This window comes from Rhinopithecus bieti, unplaced genomic scaffold (genome assembly GCF_001698545.2).
Source record: "Rhinopithecus bieti isolate Rb0 unplaced genomic scaffold, ASM169854v2 scaffold_30204, whole genome shotgun sequence".
Taxonomy (NCBI): domain Eukaryota; kingdom Metazoa; phylum Chordata; class Mammalia; order Primates; family Cercopithecidae; genus Rhinopithecus; species Rhinopithecus bieti.
Genome location: NW_016813014.1, coordinates 325,708 through 341,721, shown reverse-complemented (window position 1 = coordinate 341,721; position 16,014 = coordinate 325,708). Strand labels below are relative to the sequence as shown.

Genomic DNA, 16,014 nt, shown 5'->3' with positions numbered 1-16,014 from the left:
AGAATTAAATTGTTCACTAGAGAAAAGAAACAAAAACTGGCTACCAGACCATGTTGGACAATGTTCTGGCTCTGCAAATAACCCAACAGAAAAGGAGAAATCCCACCCCTACCACCTTTTTTTTTTGTTTGTTTGTTTGTTTGTTTTGGATTTCTGTTCATCACCTGTAAAATAAAGACAGCATAGTGGTGGTTCTCTATGTTCTCTCTCTTAATGCTAAAATTCAATGGAAGGAAGTTAATGCTCTGAGTAGAAGGACATAGTATCTATAAAAGTCACTGCTTTTAAATTCAGTACTCTTAATTTCAGCATTGCTAGACATACATTTAGAAATAGTACCACGGAGTCTTTAGGTTATGAAGATATACCAGCATTTTAAGAATGTTTATGTTTGCATTGAATTATGGTATGGATAAAGTGTCCACAAACCCATTGGCTATAACTTACCCCACTACAATCACAGTTTTCTTTTTCTATAACCTCTACACCACACAAATATGTACTTTTTTTATTTTAGAATATGATTATGCACTATTAAGTGATTTTCTTGTTTTCACTCAACATCAAATCTTGGCAATCTTATGTAAGTCTCCCTTATTCTTTTTAATAGCTGAGTAATAGGAGTATACCATAATTTATCTATTCATCCAATTGATGAATATTTGGGTTGTAAATACTCCAGTTTGTAAGTGATATTACAGTCATATTTTGCATGTATTTTCTTCTGTACTTCAGAATGTATTTGGGGTAGCTTGGAGGATTAGAATTGCTGATTAAAAAGTATACATGTGGTACATTTTATATTTGATATATAATGGCAAATTGCCTTCCAGAAAAGTTTTGTCAATTTACAATCTTAGTAAGAGTGCCTATTCCCCTGGTTCTTTGCCATCAGTGAATGTTATTGATCTTTTTAATATTTGCCAATCTGATGATTGTTAAAAGAATGTCTTCTTTCTTGATTAGAGTATCAAATCAAATTCTTAATGAGTTTGGGTACCTTTTCACATGATTAGCCGCTATTTATATAAACAGTGCTATACAGCACTGTTTCTTGAATACATAAAATATAATAATGTATGTAAATATGTTCTACATAAAACAAAGCTATATATGATATGTATATATGTATATATTTGTAAAAATGCATTTAAAATATATCAGAAATTATTAAAAGTAGTTACCCAGGGGAGTATCATGACAGAGGGTGGGCCATGCTAAGGCAGAAATTTCATGTTTAACTTGGATTTTTTACCATGAGAATAATGTGTTACTTATATCTATTTTATTTTATTTTATTTATGTATTTAATTTAATTTTTTTATTTTTATTTTTAGTTTTGAGGTTGAGTCTCACTCAGTCACCCAGGCTGGAGTGCAATGGCTCACTGCAACCTTCGCTTTCCAGGTTCAAGCGATTCTCCCGCCTCAGCCTCCCAAGTAATTGAGATTACAGACACCTGCCATCATACCTGGCTAGTTTTCATATTTTTGTAGAGATGAGGTTTTACCATGCTAGCCAAGGTGGTCTTGCACTCCTGACCTCGGGTAATCTGCCTGCCTTGGCCTCTTAAAGTTCTGCGATTACAGACAAGAGCCACCATGCCCAGCTTTATTTATTTTAATAATACAAGGATTGCTAAATAGGAATTATAAAAATAAATGAAATTTTATATGGCTAACTATACCCTCCTTTTTTGTTTGTTTGCTTCTTCTCCTTCTACTTCTGGAAAATAACTCAGCTGCTTTATTCCTTGTATCAACTCCAGCTGTTTCTCCACCGCCTTGAAGAATTTTGTAAGGTCCAGTCTTAAACAGTCTGTTCTCTTCTCCAGATATCTCATCTCATGGTCTCTCTCCTCCAGAATCTATGTTGCGATTCTCTCACACTCAATTGTCTCTCATAGCCTGCCTGGGACTTCTATTTGACTTTAAACAAATAATGGCATTGCGCTAATCAGAGCATCTATGATGAAAGCAACCAAAGGAACATATAGGAAGTTATAAGAAGAGAAAACAGGGTCAAGGTAGGGCGCTAATCCTGCCTGCATGGTAAGAGAAGGCTTTCCTAAGGCAGTGGTATTTACAAGCATGTGAGTAGGTGTTAGCTAGGAAATTGCTGGGGATGGGAGAGAAATACTCCAGACTGAGGCACCAGCATCTGGTAGGCCCTAAAACAAAAGTAAGTAAAATACGATCAGCATGACTGAAATGCTCTGGGTAATGGTCCAGGTCAGATAATTTTGTGGTGGACTTGCTGGAACCATAAATCCATACTAAACACCTGTGTGTGTGTTGGGAGTTGAGAGGAGGGGAGTTGCACCAGAAGGAAGAAGGAAGGATTCCCCTGAAAGGAATAGATCTTCCCATTCTTTACAGTCCTACGAAGGGAACATGGAAAACTAGGTCTTAGACTAGAATGAAGAGAAATATTTTCTGCTATCTCTGGGACAAAGAATCAGTTTGGTCTCTGGGTTCTAAGACATGGGCAGTCTGGTGTGTATGCAAGGGGCTTGAGGAGCTGAGAGCAGCTCCTTGGTCACAAATATATGTCCAGAAGTGAGGAAGCAGAACAAGTTAGTATGAAGTCATGAGAAAGGGTTGGAAGTAGCATTGTCCAGTGGAACTTTCTGCAATAATGAAAATGTTCTATATTCTTTGCAGTCCAGTATAGTAGCCACTAGCCACATGTGGCTACTGAGTACCTGAAATGGCTGGTGCTTGTGAGGAACTGAACTTTATTTTATGAAATTCTTATTTTATTTAAATAACCAAACATAGCACATATTGAAGAGTACACATCTGTAGCAAAACTAGTGTGATAATTTGGCCTTGGGTGTATTGAGAAGATTAGAGAAAGGTGTATGCATGCACACATGGAAAGCGAAGCAGCAGAGGAAAATGTTTTTGGTAATGCCTCGACAGAGATGTCGGTGCCTAGAGAATCAGGATTTCATGATAGTCACATCCATAGAATGTTGGTGAGACATGATGAAGGGAGAAAAGACCCCAAGGGACTTTTTCCTGCACAAGTATGAGGCAGAGCCTTGGGAAAAGGTCAGAAATCACTAAAGGACAGTTTAGAGGCTTCCTATTTCTAGCAGTAGAGCTGGGGGTGTCTTGTGTCATCATTAATATGTTATACTTGGCAAAATATGACAAAAATGATGCCAAAATGCCACAAATAATGGTTCTTTCATTCTTTTATTCATTTTCCTTGTTTAACTCTCAGGAAAATTTCAAAAGTAGCAGTGCCCTTAGTTCACAGGTCTGGCTAAGCTGATGCACTACACATGAACAGCAATAGATATCTTTGCTTTCTTTCTCCTTCCCTCCTCTGTAACAAGCTTTTCTTGGTTGTCCTCACTTCTCCAGTTTTGGCCAAAGCTCAAGGTTAAAACACTTGTTTACTAAAAGCACTCTTCATCACACACTGATCCAGATTAATTTTTATAAGTGCCTGTTATAAAAGTACACAGAGAGGTTTGAAAAGGCAGGAAACTGTTAGAACTTGTCACAAAATTCACACAAAGGCAGCAGGATTCGGGAAGGCAAATTTTTCATTTGTAGTGAGATACAACTTCACTTCCTTGAGTTTTGGTGATGACGCCATTTGCTATCATTATTCATGAATTTTAAGAAATCAGATAAAACCACCACAGAATTCCTCTGCCATTTTTAATTGTGCCACCTGCGGTGGTATTGGATTTGTCTTCATGCTATCACTTAATGTTTTCTGCTGCCATTAAAAATAGGTATTTTGATTACACTAAAAGTGATGGGTGAGAAATGCTATGACCTGCTGTCTTTGTTCAACAGAGGATGAATTGACTGAAGCAGCAAAATGCACTATTTACTATATACAGGTGAGACTAAGCTTCACCTGTTTACCTTCTCACAAGTCTCCATTGAGATGCCTTTAGAAAGAAAAAAGTATTTTTTAAAAAAGGAATTGGTTATTATTTTCTTTTCATTCTTCCACCCTTTCCCTACATTGATTTCATTGTAGCTGTTGTTGACTATTTGCTGATTGTGCATTAGCTCCAAGTTAGCAGAGCATACGGCCTGTGCACTATTAATTTAACATGCATTTTGTTTAGGAAATCTTTATCCTATTGGATTCGTGCTCCTTAGAGCAATGTGCCAAAGGAAGGTTACCTTGTGGCCAGTGGAAGTCATGCCATATATGGACTCCAAAGTTGACAATCTGCCTCTGAGTTTTGGCTCTGTCCATGGGGGAATTCAATTGAATATTTTTAGTCCTTCATCTCCTTATTTGTAAATGGGAAGTAAAAATGTATGCCGTGCCTATGTTTCAGCCTGGTAAAGGATCAAATAACATGATGCCAACATAAGTGCTTTATAAAATCTTACTATACTTGAAAGATATTAAATTTTTATTCATCATTTTTACCTACACTGATTTTCAGAAAGAATTTTAGTTCAGTTACAACAGAAGATACATAGGCAATAGGACTGACTATTAAAGATAAAAGAACAAGAATCATATAATAAAAATAGCAGATAATTGTCCCAGAAAACCTAAGTTAAGCATAGTTGTAACAGTTGAACACTAAATTTAGCTTTGAACTTCCTGGCAGCTAAGACAGAACACAAAATACAGTTAGACACAAAAGTCTCCACAATTTACAAACTGAAGCATGCTGGTTCATTAGGAGAGAAGAAAGTTTTCCTTCTACAAAATTCTAAGAGGATCACGGGTGAGATCATTATCTGGGCACACAGCTGTCCCTATTTGCCATACAACTTGAAGTAACTTGAAGTTACATGTAGACATTTGACTGAGTGCTAGCCAATGGGATGTGAGCTGGACCACAAAAATTCCCCCGTGCTCCCCACTGCTACCAGCTGATGCATGGCTTGTGTAGAAGGCAGAAGGTGGGAACAACCTGAGACCTGAATCCCTGCTTGCAATTGCTTGCCCATTAGAAATACCTGCTTTTTACTTTATGTGAACAGGAAATAATACCTCTGTCATGTTGCAGATGTTATATATTTTACACAGTTTGCATACACTATAAAAAAGATTTTCTAATTCTCAACATTGTTGGATAGTATAATACCCAGCTTTATACCTTAACAGTTTTATCTAAGAAAAAATTTTAAATGAACTTTATGGACCATCTCATTTTATCAGAGACAAGAACATCTAAAGGTTCTGGGGAAAGAGAATGAAACAAAAATGGGTAATTTTATTTATGTGTTTGTGATGGTGGTGCCTGGGTCGAAAGGAAAGAAGCAAGAGATAAGAATAGTTTTGGAGTATGAGACACGGCTAGGAAGACCTGTTCATTTGGGTACCTTAGTAGTGAAGGTACAATGGGCAATGTGAAGGCCTAGAGAAGGATGAGTCCTCCATAAATTTGGAGGAAGCTTGACAGTTCAAAAAGAAGGACAAGTAAAAAAAAGATAAGAAAGGGCCCGATCTGACTTTCTATATTCCTGTAGAGCCTAACTTTCCTGGCAGGACATCAACATTCTCAGCTTTGTCTTGAAGCAAACAAGCACAGTTCATAGACCCTGCTGTAGAATGCTTTCTAAAATTCCCAAGATACTGTTCAGATGTTTTGGGAATTTTATAAAGATAATCAAGGATGAGAATATCAAAATTCTTTAAATGTAATTGTATTACCCATTAAGCACAATTCTAGAACTTGCAGAATTGACTACTGAACTTCTCTGGTCTTTTGAGATTCAGTTTGAATAAGTGCATTGGGTTTAGATCTCATTCACCTCCAAAACACATTTGTTTTAAGAATTCTCACCGAACAGTCTCTGGGGCATTCTTTCTAGGATTTTTACTATGCCTTTCTTACACTAAACTATTTGGCCCTTCCTACTTTAAGGATAAATACTTCACATTTTACATGTGGCTTAGGAGGTTTCACTTCTAGCTATAGTTAAAGCTAAAGATTTAGCAGGGCTTGGCCAAATGATAGCGCAGAGCTGACAGGGTAGGGCCAGCCCCCAGCTCTCAGCTTACAATCAGGCCAGAACAGATGTGCCAGGAGAAGATACAGACACAGTTGATGATAAAGGCAGTTCAGGACCTGACGCGGAGAGCCCAGGAGCACAGGGCAAACAGGAGCAATTAATCTAGGATCAAGGCCTAATGTTAAACCATTGTTGATATACAGAGATCAACAACGGATAATGTAAAAAAAGAAATACTCAGATACCTACATAGCCAGACTCTCTTTACTCTCAGTAAATATCAGGACCCACGGCTTTCCCAAAATTCCATTTTCCTTAGATCAAAATTTCTACTTCTCCCCACTCCTACAAAATCAGCAAACGACAACTACTCTTCCTCAAATAATAGTTGGCTTTTGTAGTTTCAAGGAAAATGTAAGATATGGTTGACATCAAAATAATATGAGCATCCAGAGACCATGTCATTTCTCTAAGTACTGTAAATGCTACAGGAAAGTTTGAGTAACAACCATTTTATGATTCCATGAATAATGCAAGTTTCTCTCCCTTCAGGCTGATATACGGCTTTTTTGACACCATCACTTAAAGGAAAATGAAATCCACAAGTTACTTTCCTGTCCTTCTACCTGGGTAACTTATTTGTTCCAAAGAAAATAATCAAGACATCAATTAGACTTTTTCCCTGCTAAGAAAATATGAAATGGGAGATGGAACAATTATGTTTTTTACTCTTCTATGTGAATTTATGTCTTTGCAACTCTTACTGCTTCTTTCCACCACTAACAGGAATGAAGACACATAGCAGCAAGTGTCACTTGAAGTTTAATTTCCTTTAAGAAATGTATGAATTAGAATCAAGGCACTGTCAGAGGTCACATGGTTTAACTTCTACTTACTAAATAAGTAATATCTAATGTTAATTGAGCACTTAATCTCTGTGGCATGCACTTTTTAAAGTGCTTTCCATATAGTACCTCTTTTAATCCTCATGAAAACTCTGTTATCCTCATGTTAGAAATAAAAGAAACTGAGACCCAGAGAGATTAAGTATTTGCACAGAGACACATTGTAAGTGTCAAAGCTGGGATTTAAGCTCGGGACATCTGACTCCCGGATCTGAAACACTGCATGATTCTGATCCATTTATACCATTGCACAATGAACATGAGCACTGCTTGCTTTATTCCTAAATGTAACTACTACAATTCATATGGTATGTGATATTTTATTTGGAAAGATAGGTAAAACATTTACTGCATAATTTAAAGACCCAACTTCCTATTTTTTCACTTAAGAATTGCCACTGCTATTTAAGGAGATGGACTTCACCTAATATCTGACAACTCTTCAACCCCAAACAAGCAGTCTGTGTAAAAAAAAAAAAAAAAATGAAGATATAAGGGTATCTGGTGTCAGAATCTTGACATTTCTGAGAGCATGTCCTTAGTAATTGGACAACAAATCACTGCCTTTAGAGTTTGAAGTTGCAGGAATACTGTTGAGGGCATTTTATTCTTTTACAAAAATCTATACCTATGGCCTCTGGGCCTAAAACTCATGACAGATGGACTGAATACCATTAAAATTGTCTAGTGCATCATTCTTCTTTAGGTGTCCATGCTGTGTTTGGAAATCATGTTGGCTCAAAGGTCTAACTTGTAGTACTGGCTGCACATTTGTCATGCGATTATTCCATTCACTGGCTGTTGAGTCTGCTAAAATGGATGAACTTCAGTCTTTTTTTTTTTTTGAAGGTACACCTGCAAAGGTCAATTTCTTTTTTTAAAAAAACTGTCTATGTTCATACAAGCTCTGAATTACCTTCTCTTCTCTCCTTGGGTCCATTAGTTCCTGCTTTTCCAACTGGTAATGTCAAAGTAAGTGGTCTGGCCTTTGAAATGTTTAACATAAAATAAAATTAAATTAAAACTTGAGGTTGAATTTTCCAGTTTCACTTGGGTTCACTCAAGACTAATCTTTAGTTTGGAAAGAACAACCACCTCTAACCTTCTGTAGCAGTTTCACTAACACATCAACTTTATAATGTAGACTCTCCTAATGGGCCCTAGCATTCAAATTCTTTATGTTCTTAGCACCAGAACAAAACTGTCACATTTCTGTTCACTACAGAGTCAAAGCTGTCATAATCTGCTGTTACGTTTTACTGAATGTCCTCAAGCTGTCAAAATGTTTGCTATGTCTATCAAAATATGCCAAATTTACTTGGGGCACTGGGCATGAGCAGCAGCAGCGAAATCTTTCAGATAAATGAGGTTGGGTGAATAGCAAATATATGAAGGTTAAAATGAGAAAAGTGTAGGACAGAGCATGTCTTGCTACTAAATATGATAAGTTCTATTATAAAGAAATAATTGATACTATTGGGACATCAATTTATCAATACAGGTGGAACCCAACTTGTTATATTCTTTCATGGATATCTAAAGATAAAAATGTGTGCCTATTACAGGCCAATATATTGTGAGCTTTTATTATGTTTTATTAATTCCCAGGTGGTATTCCAAAACATTTTCTATTTCAAATTAATATTTCAAGCACCGACAGACAATCTTAAGAAGCCCCTAGATCATATTTTAGCAAACATCATATAGTAGAAACGTTGGAGGCTCATGACTACCTAAATTCTATATCATGGAAGAGCACTTCTCTCTATCCATATTTGAAACTAAAAATCACTTTGATGTATGCTGTTCATTATGCGTAGCTGCAGAATTCAAAATTAATTGACTAAGAGAGAAAGAAGAAAATTATTCATGTTAGTTAAATTCCTACGGTTTATTTTTTATGTAGAGTTAAAATGAAAAGTTCTAATTTTGTTTTTATTGGCATTGTTCCAGGATTTACAAAATGAGTGGGAGACTCATCCCTCATAAGGGATCTTGAGACAACAAAGTGCTGAAATCAGCTTAGAAAAGGAGATGTGCCACTTAGGGTGAGTGAGACAGGAGGAAATTTTTGCAAACTGTGTATGCATATTTGCATTTGCTGAGTTCTATGACTGTATTAAATGCAAGAACAATAATTCCTGGAGGTCACCTTAGAGATCTGGCTTTCCTCACTTACAACCATAATTTTTTGTTTCCCCAAAATATATTGAACTCTGAGAAAAAAATTTTTTTGCAAGAGTAAATAGTTCTTTCTTGATAGTAATGAAATTCAGTGAAGCAATTTCAAACTAAAGAATATTATTTGACCCAAAGAACTGGGGGGCAAAGTTACCAAGCATATTGTGTTAAATCCAGGTCTAACCAATTATGTTTAATTCTCTGCTATAACCATTAAGTATATATTTTTAATGCTGAAAGAAAAATACCTCTGTGTTTTATTCTAGGCTCCTTCATGAACAACTCAAACTATCTGGTCAATAAGCTTCACACTTACCTCAAAGGCCTTCTGTATTTTTACAAAGTCACACATGCTGAGTTGGTTTTCAAGCAGGCCTGTGCCATAGTCTTCAAATGCAGTTACATCTTCTGTTCTCTCAGGGCTCATTGGCCAAGGCTGTGACCCTGTGTTTAACTCAAGTGCAGCTTTCTGGCAACTCATAATGGCTTCACGTTTTCTCAGCTACCTTCAACTGTTTCTATATGGTTGGATCTTTTTTTTCCTTCAACAGGTGCCTTTGAAAAGAAACTCAACTTAGCAATAGAATTCCAAAATGAAAGTACAAACCTTTCAAGGCGTACGATTAGGAGGCAAGCTGAGCTAGGAAATGAAAGCCCTCAACCACTTCACTTATTTGATTCCAGAGTTTATTTTCAAAATTTACAGTTGAATGGTTTTAAAATGGCATTTTTTACCCCTTCCTTATACTCTCTTTAACCTGGCTTGATTAAAAATGTGTAAAGCTTTCCCCACATTTATAGTAACTGACACAGAAAACAACTTCCAATCTTCATTTTAAATGCATTAGAAAATCACCTTCCCAAAAATCTCTTTGGCTAACCTTGCTTCCATTAACATGTTGTAGTTTTCAACTCCACTTTCTTGTCTGGAAGAGTTAGATGACAAAGCTGCAAAGTTTCCCTACCAATGAAGTACTTGACTCTGAAGGCCACCTTCCCAACAATGTGGAGTTGTTTGTTTCATCTGTTCTGATCCCTTTGTATGTTTCCTGGCAACCAACACAAAGCCAACTGAAACTTTCCCTTTCACTTCCCCCTCTCCAGCTAATGACTGAACTGAAAGTTTGAATATATAATGTAAATGTTGAAATTTTTTTTAACAAAAGGACAGTTCATTTCACTCATTTTTAATTAATTTTTTGTATTTAATTTATTTGTATTATTTAAGGACTTTTAACATTATATAGGACATATTTTATGAAACAATATGATTAGTCAAAGAAAAAAGCATGACATCCTGGAATTTTATGTTTTATACACAGAAATGTTTTATTCTTATATAATAGGAATCAGTTTCTTATATTCTTTTGTCTTAGTTTCTATGTACATAAAATAGAGATAATTCAAAAAAGCTCCCAACTTGTTGAAAATGTTATAAAAAACACAGCATAACATAATATGATAAATCTAATGATAAAATTGCTTGCAGTGTCATTACTGGTTCAGCTAATAATAATGAAAAGGAGGAGAAAAAGAAGAAAAATTCACATTTTTTGAGTATTCACCATGTGCCAGGCACTAAAACTTTATGTCCATTGTCTTATTTAAGCTTCACAACAATCCTACAAGGCAGATATGATCATTATCCCCATTTTACTGATAAAGAAGCAAAAAGCCGGGCACAGGGGCTCACGCCTGTAATTCCTGCACTTTGGGAGGCTGAGGTGGGTGGGTGGCTTCAATTCAGGAGTTTGAGACCAGCCTGGGCAACATGATGAGACACTGTGTCTTAGTAAAAATACAAAAATAATCAGCCAAGCATGGTGGCGCATACCTGTGATCCCAGCTACGCAGGAGGCTGAGGTAGGAGGATCCCTTGAACCTAGGGGCAGAGGTTGCAGTAAGCCAAGATTGTGCCACTGCACTCCAGGCTGGGCAACAGAATGAGACTCTGTCTCAAAAAAGGAAAAAAAAAAAAAAAAAGCAAAGAAAATGCCAAAGCTCACACAGTTAGTAACACATGGAAGAGAAGAGAATGGCTCCCAAACTTCAAAGACTGCATGTATTAGTCTGTTCTCAAACTGCTAATGAAGACATACCTGAGACTGGCTAATTTATAAAGGAAAGAAGTTTAATTGACTCATAGTTTCACTTGGCTGGGGAGGCCTCAAAATCATGACAGAAAGCGAATGAGGGCAAAGTCACGTCTTACATGGCAGAAGGCAAGACAGCATGTGCAGGGTAACTCCCATTTATAAAACCATCAGATTTCATGAGACTTATTGGCTACCAGGAGAACAGTATGGGGAAACCGCCCCATGAGTCAATTATCTCCACCTGGCCACGCCCTTGACACATGGGGATTATTACAATTTAAGGTGAGATTTGGGTGGGGACACTGACAAACCGTATCACTGTACTTTAGATGGATGTGCCTGTCACACTTTATTTTTATTTCTGTAAACTAAAATTTGGCATTACATCTTCTCTAGGGTCTCTTCCAGCTCTAACATTCTCTGAGCTGGTATTCACTAGAGGCATGGTACAGAACAGAGAGAAGAGCATCCTGTGGGAGTTCCTGTACCCATTATGGAAAAGTTCATTTATGCTTTCATTCATGCTTTCATTTATTCATCCATCTATCTATCATTATTCTCTCAAAAAACCATTTATTAATAGCCTAATAGGGAGGGCATGGTGGCTCATGCCTGTAATCCCACACTTTGGGAGGCCGAGACAGGCAGATCACTTAAGGTCAGTAGTTCAAGACCAGCCTGGTCAACATGGAGGAACCCCATCTCTACTAAAAATATAAAAATTAGCTGGGTGTGGTGGCGGCGCCTGTAATCCCAACTACTGGGGAGGCTGAGGCAGGAGAATCGCTTGAACCTCGGAGGTGGAGGTTGCAGTGAGCCGAGATCTCACCACTGCACTCCAGTCTGGGTGACAGAGATAGACACTGTCTCTCTCTCTCTCTCTCTCTCTCCATATATATATATATATATATATATATATATATATATATGTGTGTGTGTGTGTGTGTGTGTGTGTGTGTGTGTGTGTGTGTGTATGTGTGTGTGTATATATATATATACACACTTAATATATGTCAAGTTCTGAATTGTGACCTGGTGCCTGCTGTGAGGGTTTTACAGACTAGTCAGAGCAATTATCAGTCCAACTCATCTTTAATGCCAGTTCCAACCTCTTGCTCTTTATAGTGCTGTGTTCAGAGGATTCTGAAGCCATAGCTAGGCTCGAAGGAAAAGAGTGGAATTATATAGATAGATAGATAGATAGATAGATAGATAGATAGATAGATAGATATAGATATAGATATGTATCACACACATAGAACAGAGGGTATATTTACCAGATTTGCTTTTCTTAGATAAGCCCTTCTTGTAAGTTAGGAAAACATTTTTAAGCCCCAATATTATGAGTTCCCCTAAGATATCTTACATGGGAACACAATTTGTCTACCTACCACCCTAGTTAGTAAGTTAATAATAGTTAAAATCTGTTGGATCAGCCCCATAAATGTTTGTAAAATGTTTTATAGTGATATTCTAGAGAGTTGGGCTCAGTTCAGTAACAGACACTAATGAGAGAAGGAAAGAGAAATAGGAAAAACATTCTGTAAAGATGCACCATGAGAGGTAGGTATCCTACTGGCCGACAATGCAAAATTCTCTAATTATTCTAAGACAGACAAGCTGCCTGGCCTACTTAGCTGCCATAAAGTTGCAGCTCTAAATGTTTTCATTAGTCAAAACAGGAAAGTATAATGAGCAGCTAACAAATTACAGTAGAAGTTAATCAATTGACACGGTTTTCTCGCTATAAAATTATGGCATTAGAAATAGTTCTTGATCATAAAGTCTTAAGAGGCTCTAACCTTCTCTGTAACTGTGTGGTTAATTTTCAGGTTAATTTCTGCAGCACTGTAAAATCCATAACTAGTCTCTTGACTGATGAAATTTACCCTCTTGCTTGCCATGCATCTATTATGGTATTGTGAAAATCAAGATGGTGACAGTTTAATCACCTTTAGAAGGCCAAAAAGCAGATTGACAATTGCTCCCTTCTCCTATAGGGATCAGCCAACACCTGCCAGCATAGTGGAGCCCTAAGTCCCAAGAGGGCAGAGTAAGCTAATACATCCACTGGCCTTCGACACTTTGGGACTGAATAATTCTCCCCACTAAATAGACACACCTATCTGTGTCTTTATCACAATTCACAGTCCACACCCAGATCCCTGCTCTCTCCTTCCCCCACAATTTATTGCCACCAACATAAATATAGACCTCCCTTTTATATTATTTAAGGATAATTTTTTACTACTATATTTTCTACAAAGTAGGATACATATTATGAAACAATATGATTAGCCAAAAAAAAAAGAGCATGAAATTCTGGAATTGTATATTTTACACACAGAAAATGTTTTGTTCTTATAGGATAAGAATCCATTCCTTATATTCTTTTGTCTTAGTTTATATGTATATAAAATAGAGATGGTCCAAAAAAGCTTCCAACTCATTGAAAATGTGAGAAAAACACAGTATACCATAATATAATAAATCTAATGATAAAACTGCTTTCAGTGTCATTACTGGTTCAGCTAATAATAATTATAAAAGGACAAGTAAAAGAAGAAAATTAACTTTTTTTGAGTAGTCGCCATGTACTAGGCACTAAAACTTTACATTCATTGTCTTGTTTAAGCTTCAAAACAACCCTAAAGGCAGTTGTGATCATTATCCCCATTCTCCTTCCCCCCCACAATTTATCCCCACCAACATATAGATCTCCCTTTTCCTTTTCTTCTAACTCCTCTTTCTTTCTTTGCCCACCGTTCATACTGAAGCCTGTTCTTACTCATTAATCTTTGCCTAAATTCTCCCTCCACCTCCTCACTTCAATTGAAACCAGTTTGACTTTACCAACCTCATTTCCAGCCAAGCCTTCTCAAGTCCTCAGTACTCCTTGTTCCAGTCTTCATCTCTCCAGGAAGAGAAAGAGAGGATGTTTCTCCCATCAGCTTCTTGCCTCTTGACCTCATGCCTTCTCAGCATAGCCCTAAACACCCGCTGGCTCTGTGTAAAGGGAACTTCCTCTCAAAGTCCCGGAAAAGCTCTGGCCCTACCCTTGGCACCTTTTAAGCTCTCAACAGATACTAGTTTCTTTCCTTCTTTGTTCCTTATCCTCTCAGTTAGAATTAATTATTCCTTTCACTCTGCAACCACAGCATTTTTTTCAGACTTTAACCACAGCACTTTTTCTTCCTTCTTTGTAATGTAATTAGTTGTCTGTGTATCTCTCTCTCCCACTAGATTAACTCCTAAGAACAGGGATGATACCTCACTAATGCTGTAGCATTTCCCAACACAGCGTGTTTCCTAAATTTCTTGACACTACAGTAATGTATGCTCATTTGTAAACAGGATGGGTAAAGGAGACATTCACCTATAACCTTGAGTTATACCAAGCAAGGGTCCTGGGAATAGGTGGCATTGAATCAGAAAGAGCAGCAGAATTCTGGGGAAAAAGAAAATCATATGACTCAAAGGTCATTAAGAAAAAGAGAGAAAGAAAATTAGTGACAGAAATAAAATTTGAGACAGTATCTTGAAGCCACTTAACAAAATTATCAAGTGTTTTTTGAAAAAATTCATTTCTTTTTTTTTTTCCATACAATTTCTATGTAATGTGCATATATGTGTTGAGGCTTTACTCTGTCCCAGGTACTGCTTCTAAATACTGGAAAAGCCAAGATAAATGAGATAGATCTCTGTGCCCATCATTGCTCAGAGACACATATCACAGTAAACGTTGGCTTTGAGTTCATCCTCTTTTGAGAAAGCAGTTTCCATTGTTAATCTTGAGCAACATAACTTTAGCCTTTTCTTTTTTTGATATGCTGAACAATATTCAAAGTAACAACATTGTAATTTTTTTTATTATTTTCTTTCTTTCCTTTTTTTTTTTTTTTTTTAAATTCTTAAAAAAATTTAAAATAAAACATTTTATTTTTTTTTTTTTTTTTTTTTTTCTTTTTTTTTTTTTTTTTTTTTTTTTGAGACAGAGTTTTGCCTTGTCACCCAGGCTGGCATGCAGTGCTGTGATCACAGCTCACTTCAGCGTCAACTTCACAGGCCCTTCCACCTCAGCCTCCCAAATAGCTGGGACTACAGGAATGTGCCACCATGCCTGGCTAATTTTAAAACTTTTGTGTAGAAACGGGATCTTCCTATATTGCCCAGGCTGATCTCGAATTACCGGGCTTAAACCATCCCCCTGCCTCAGCCTCCCAAAGTGCTGGATTATAGGAATGCGCCACTGTACCCAGACAAAACTGGATTTTCATAACAGCATTTCTCAAACTTTTCAAGTATTTGAACACAGAATTATTAAAATAATGATATCCTAAAAAAAACTAAATATATAATTTTGTAGTAAATTACACATCATAAAGAAGCAAGCAGCGGTAGCCAAATTTAAAAATAGATGTGGAAGTAGATTGTAAAATTGAGAAAATTGTTCACTTAAATGTTCTAACTTACTTGAAAAAAGTGCACTAAGACTTTATCAGTAGACACTTAGAATCCGCCAAATTTAATATTGAGATCAGTACTTAAAAGTATTCATGGCTGGGCACAGGGACTCACACCTGTAATCCTAGCACTTTGGGAGGCCAAGGCAGGAGGATCATTTGAGGTCAGGAGTTCAAGACCAGCCTGGCCATCATGGTGAAACCCCATCTCTACAAAAATACAAAAAATAGCTGTGCGTTGTGGCACACATCTGTAATCCCAGCTATTCAGGAGGCTGAGGCAGGAGAATTGATTGAACCCAGGAGGCGGAAGTTGCAGTGAGCCAAGATCGCACCACTGCACTCCAGTCTGGCAACAGAGTGAGACTGTCTCAAAAAAAAAAAAAAAAAAGAAAGAAAAAGAAAAAAAAAGGAA

The 16,014-nt window shown here is 36.9% G+C and overlaps 1 protein-coding gene across 1 annotated transcript in view; it reads right to left on the bottom strand.

The window, feature by feature from the left end:
• The window catches only part of LOC108512262 (WD repeat-containing protein 64-like), a gene marked incomplete at its 3' end in the record, with an annotated part of 58,193 nt that extends 44,117 nt beyond the window's left edge, over positions 1–14,076 (bottom strand). Inside the window, exons 1-2 of the mRNA XM_017847439.1 lie at positions 13,994–14,076; positions 9,357–9,595 (exon numbers count right to left, since the gene is read on the bottom strand). Of these exons, the coding sequence (XP_017702928.1) occupies positions 9,357–9,521 (165 nt within the window). The remainder of the gene's footprint in view (positions 1–9,356; positions 9,596–13,993) is intronic.
• Positions 14,077–16,014: the final 1,938 nt, after the last annotated feature.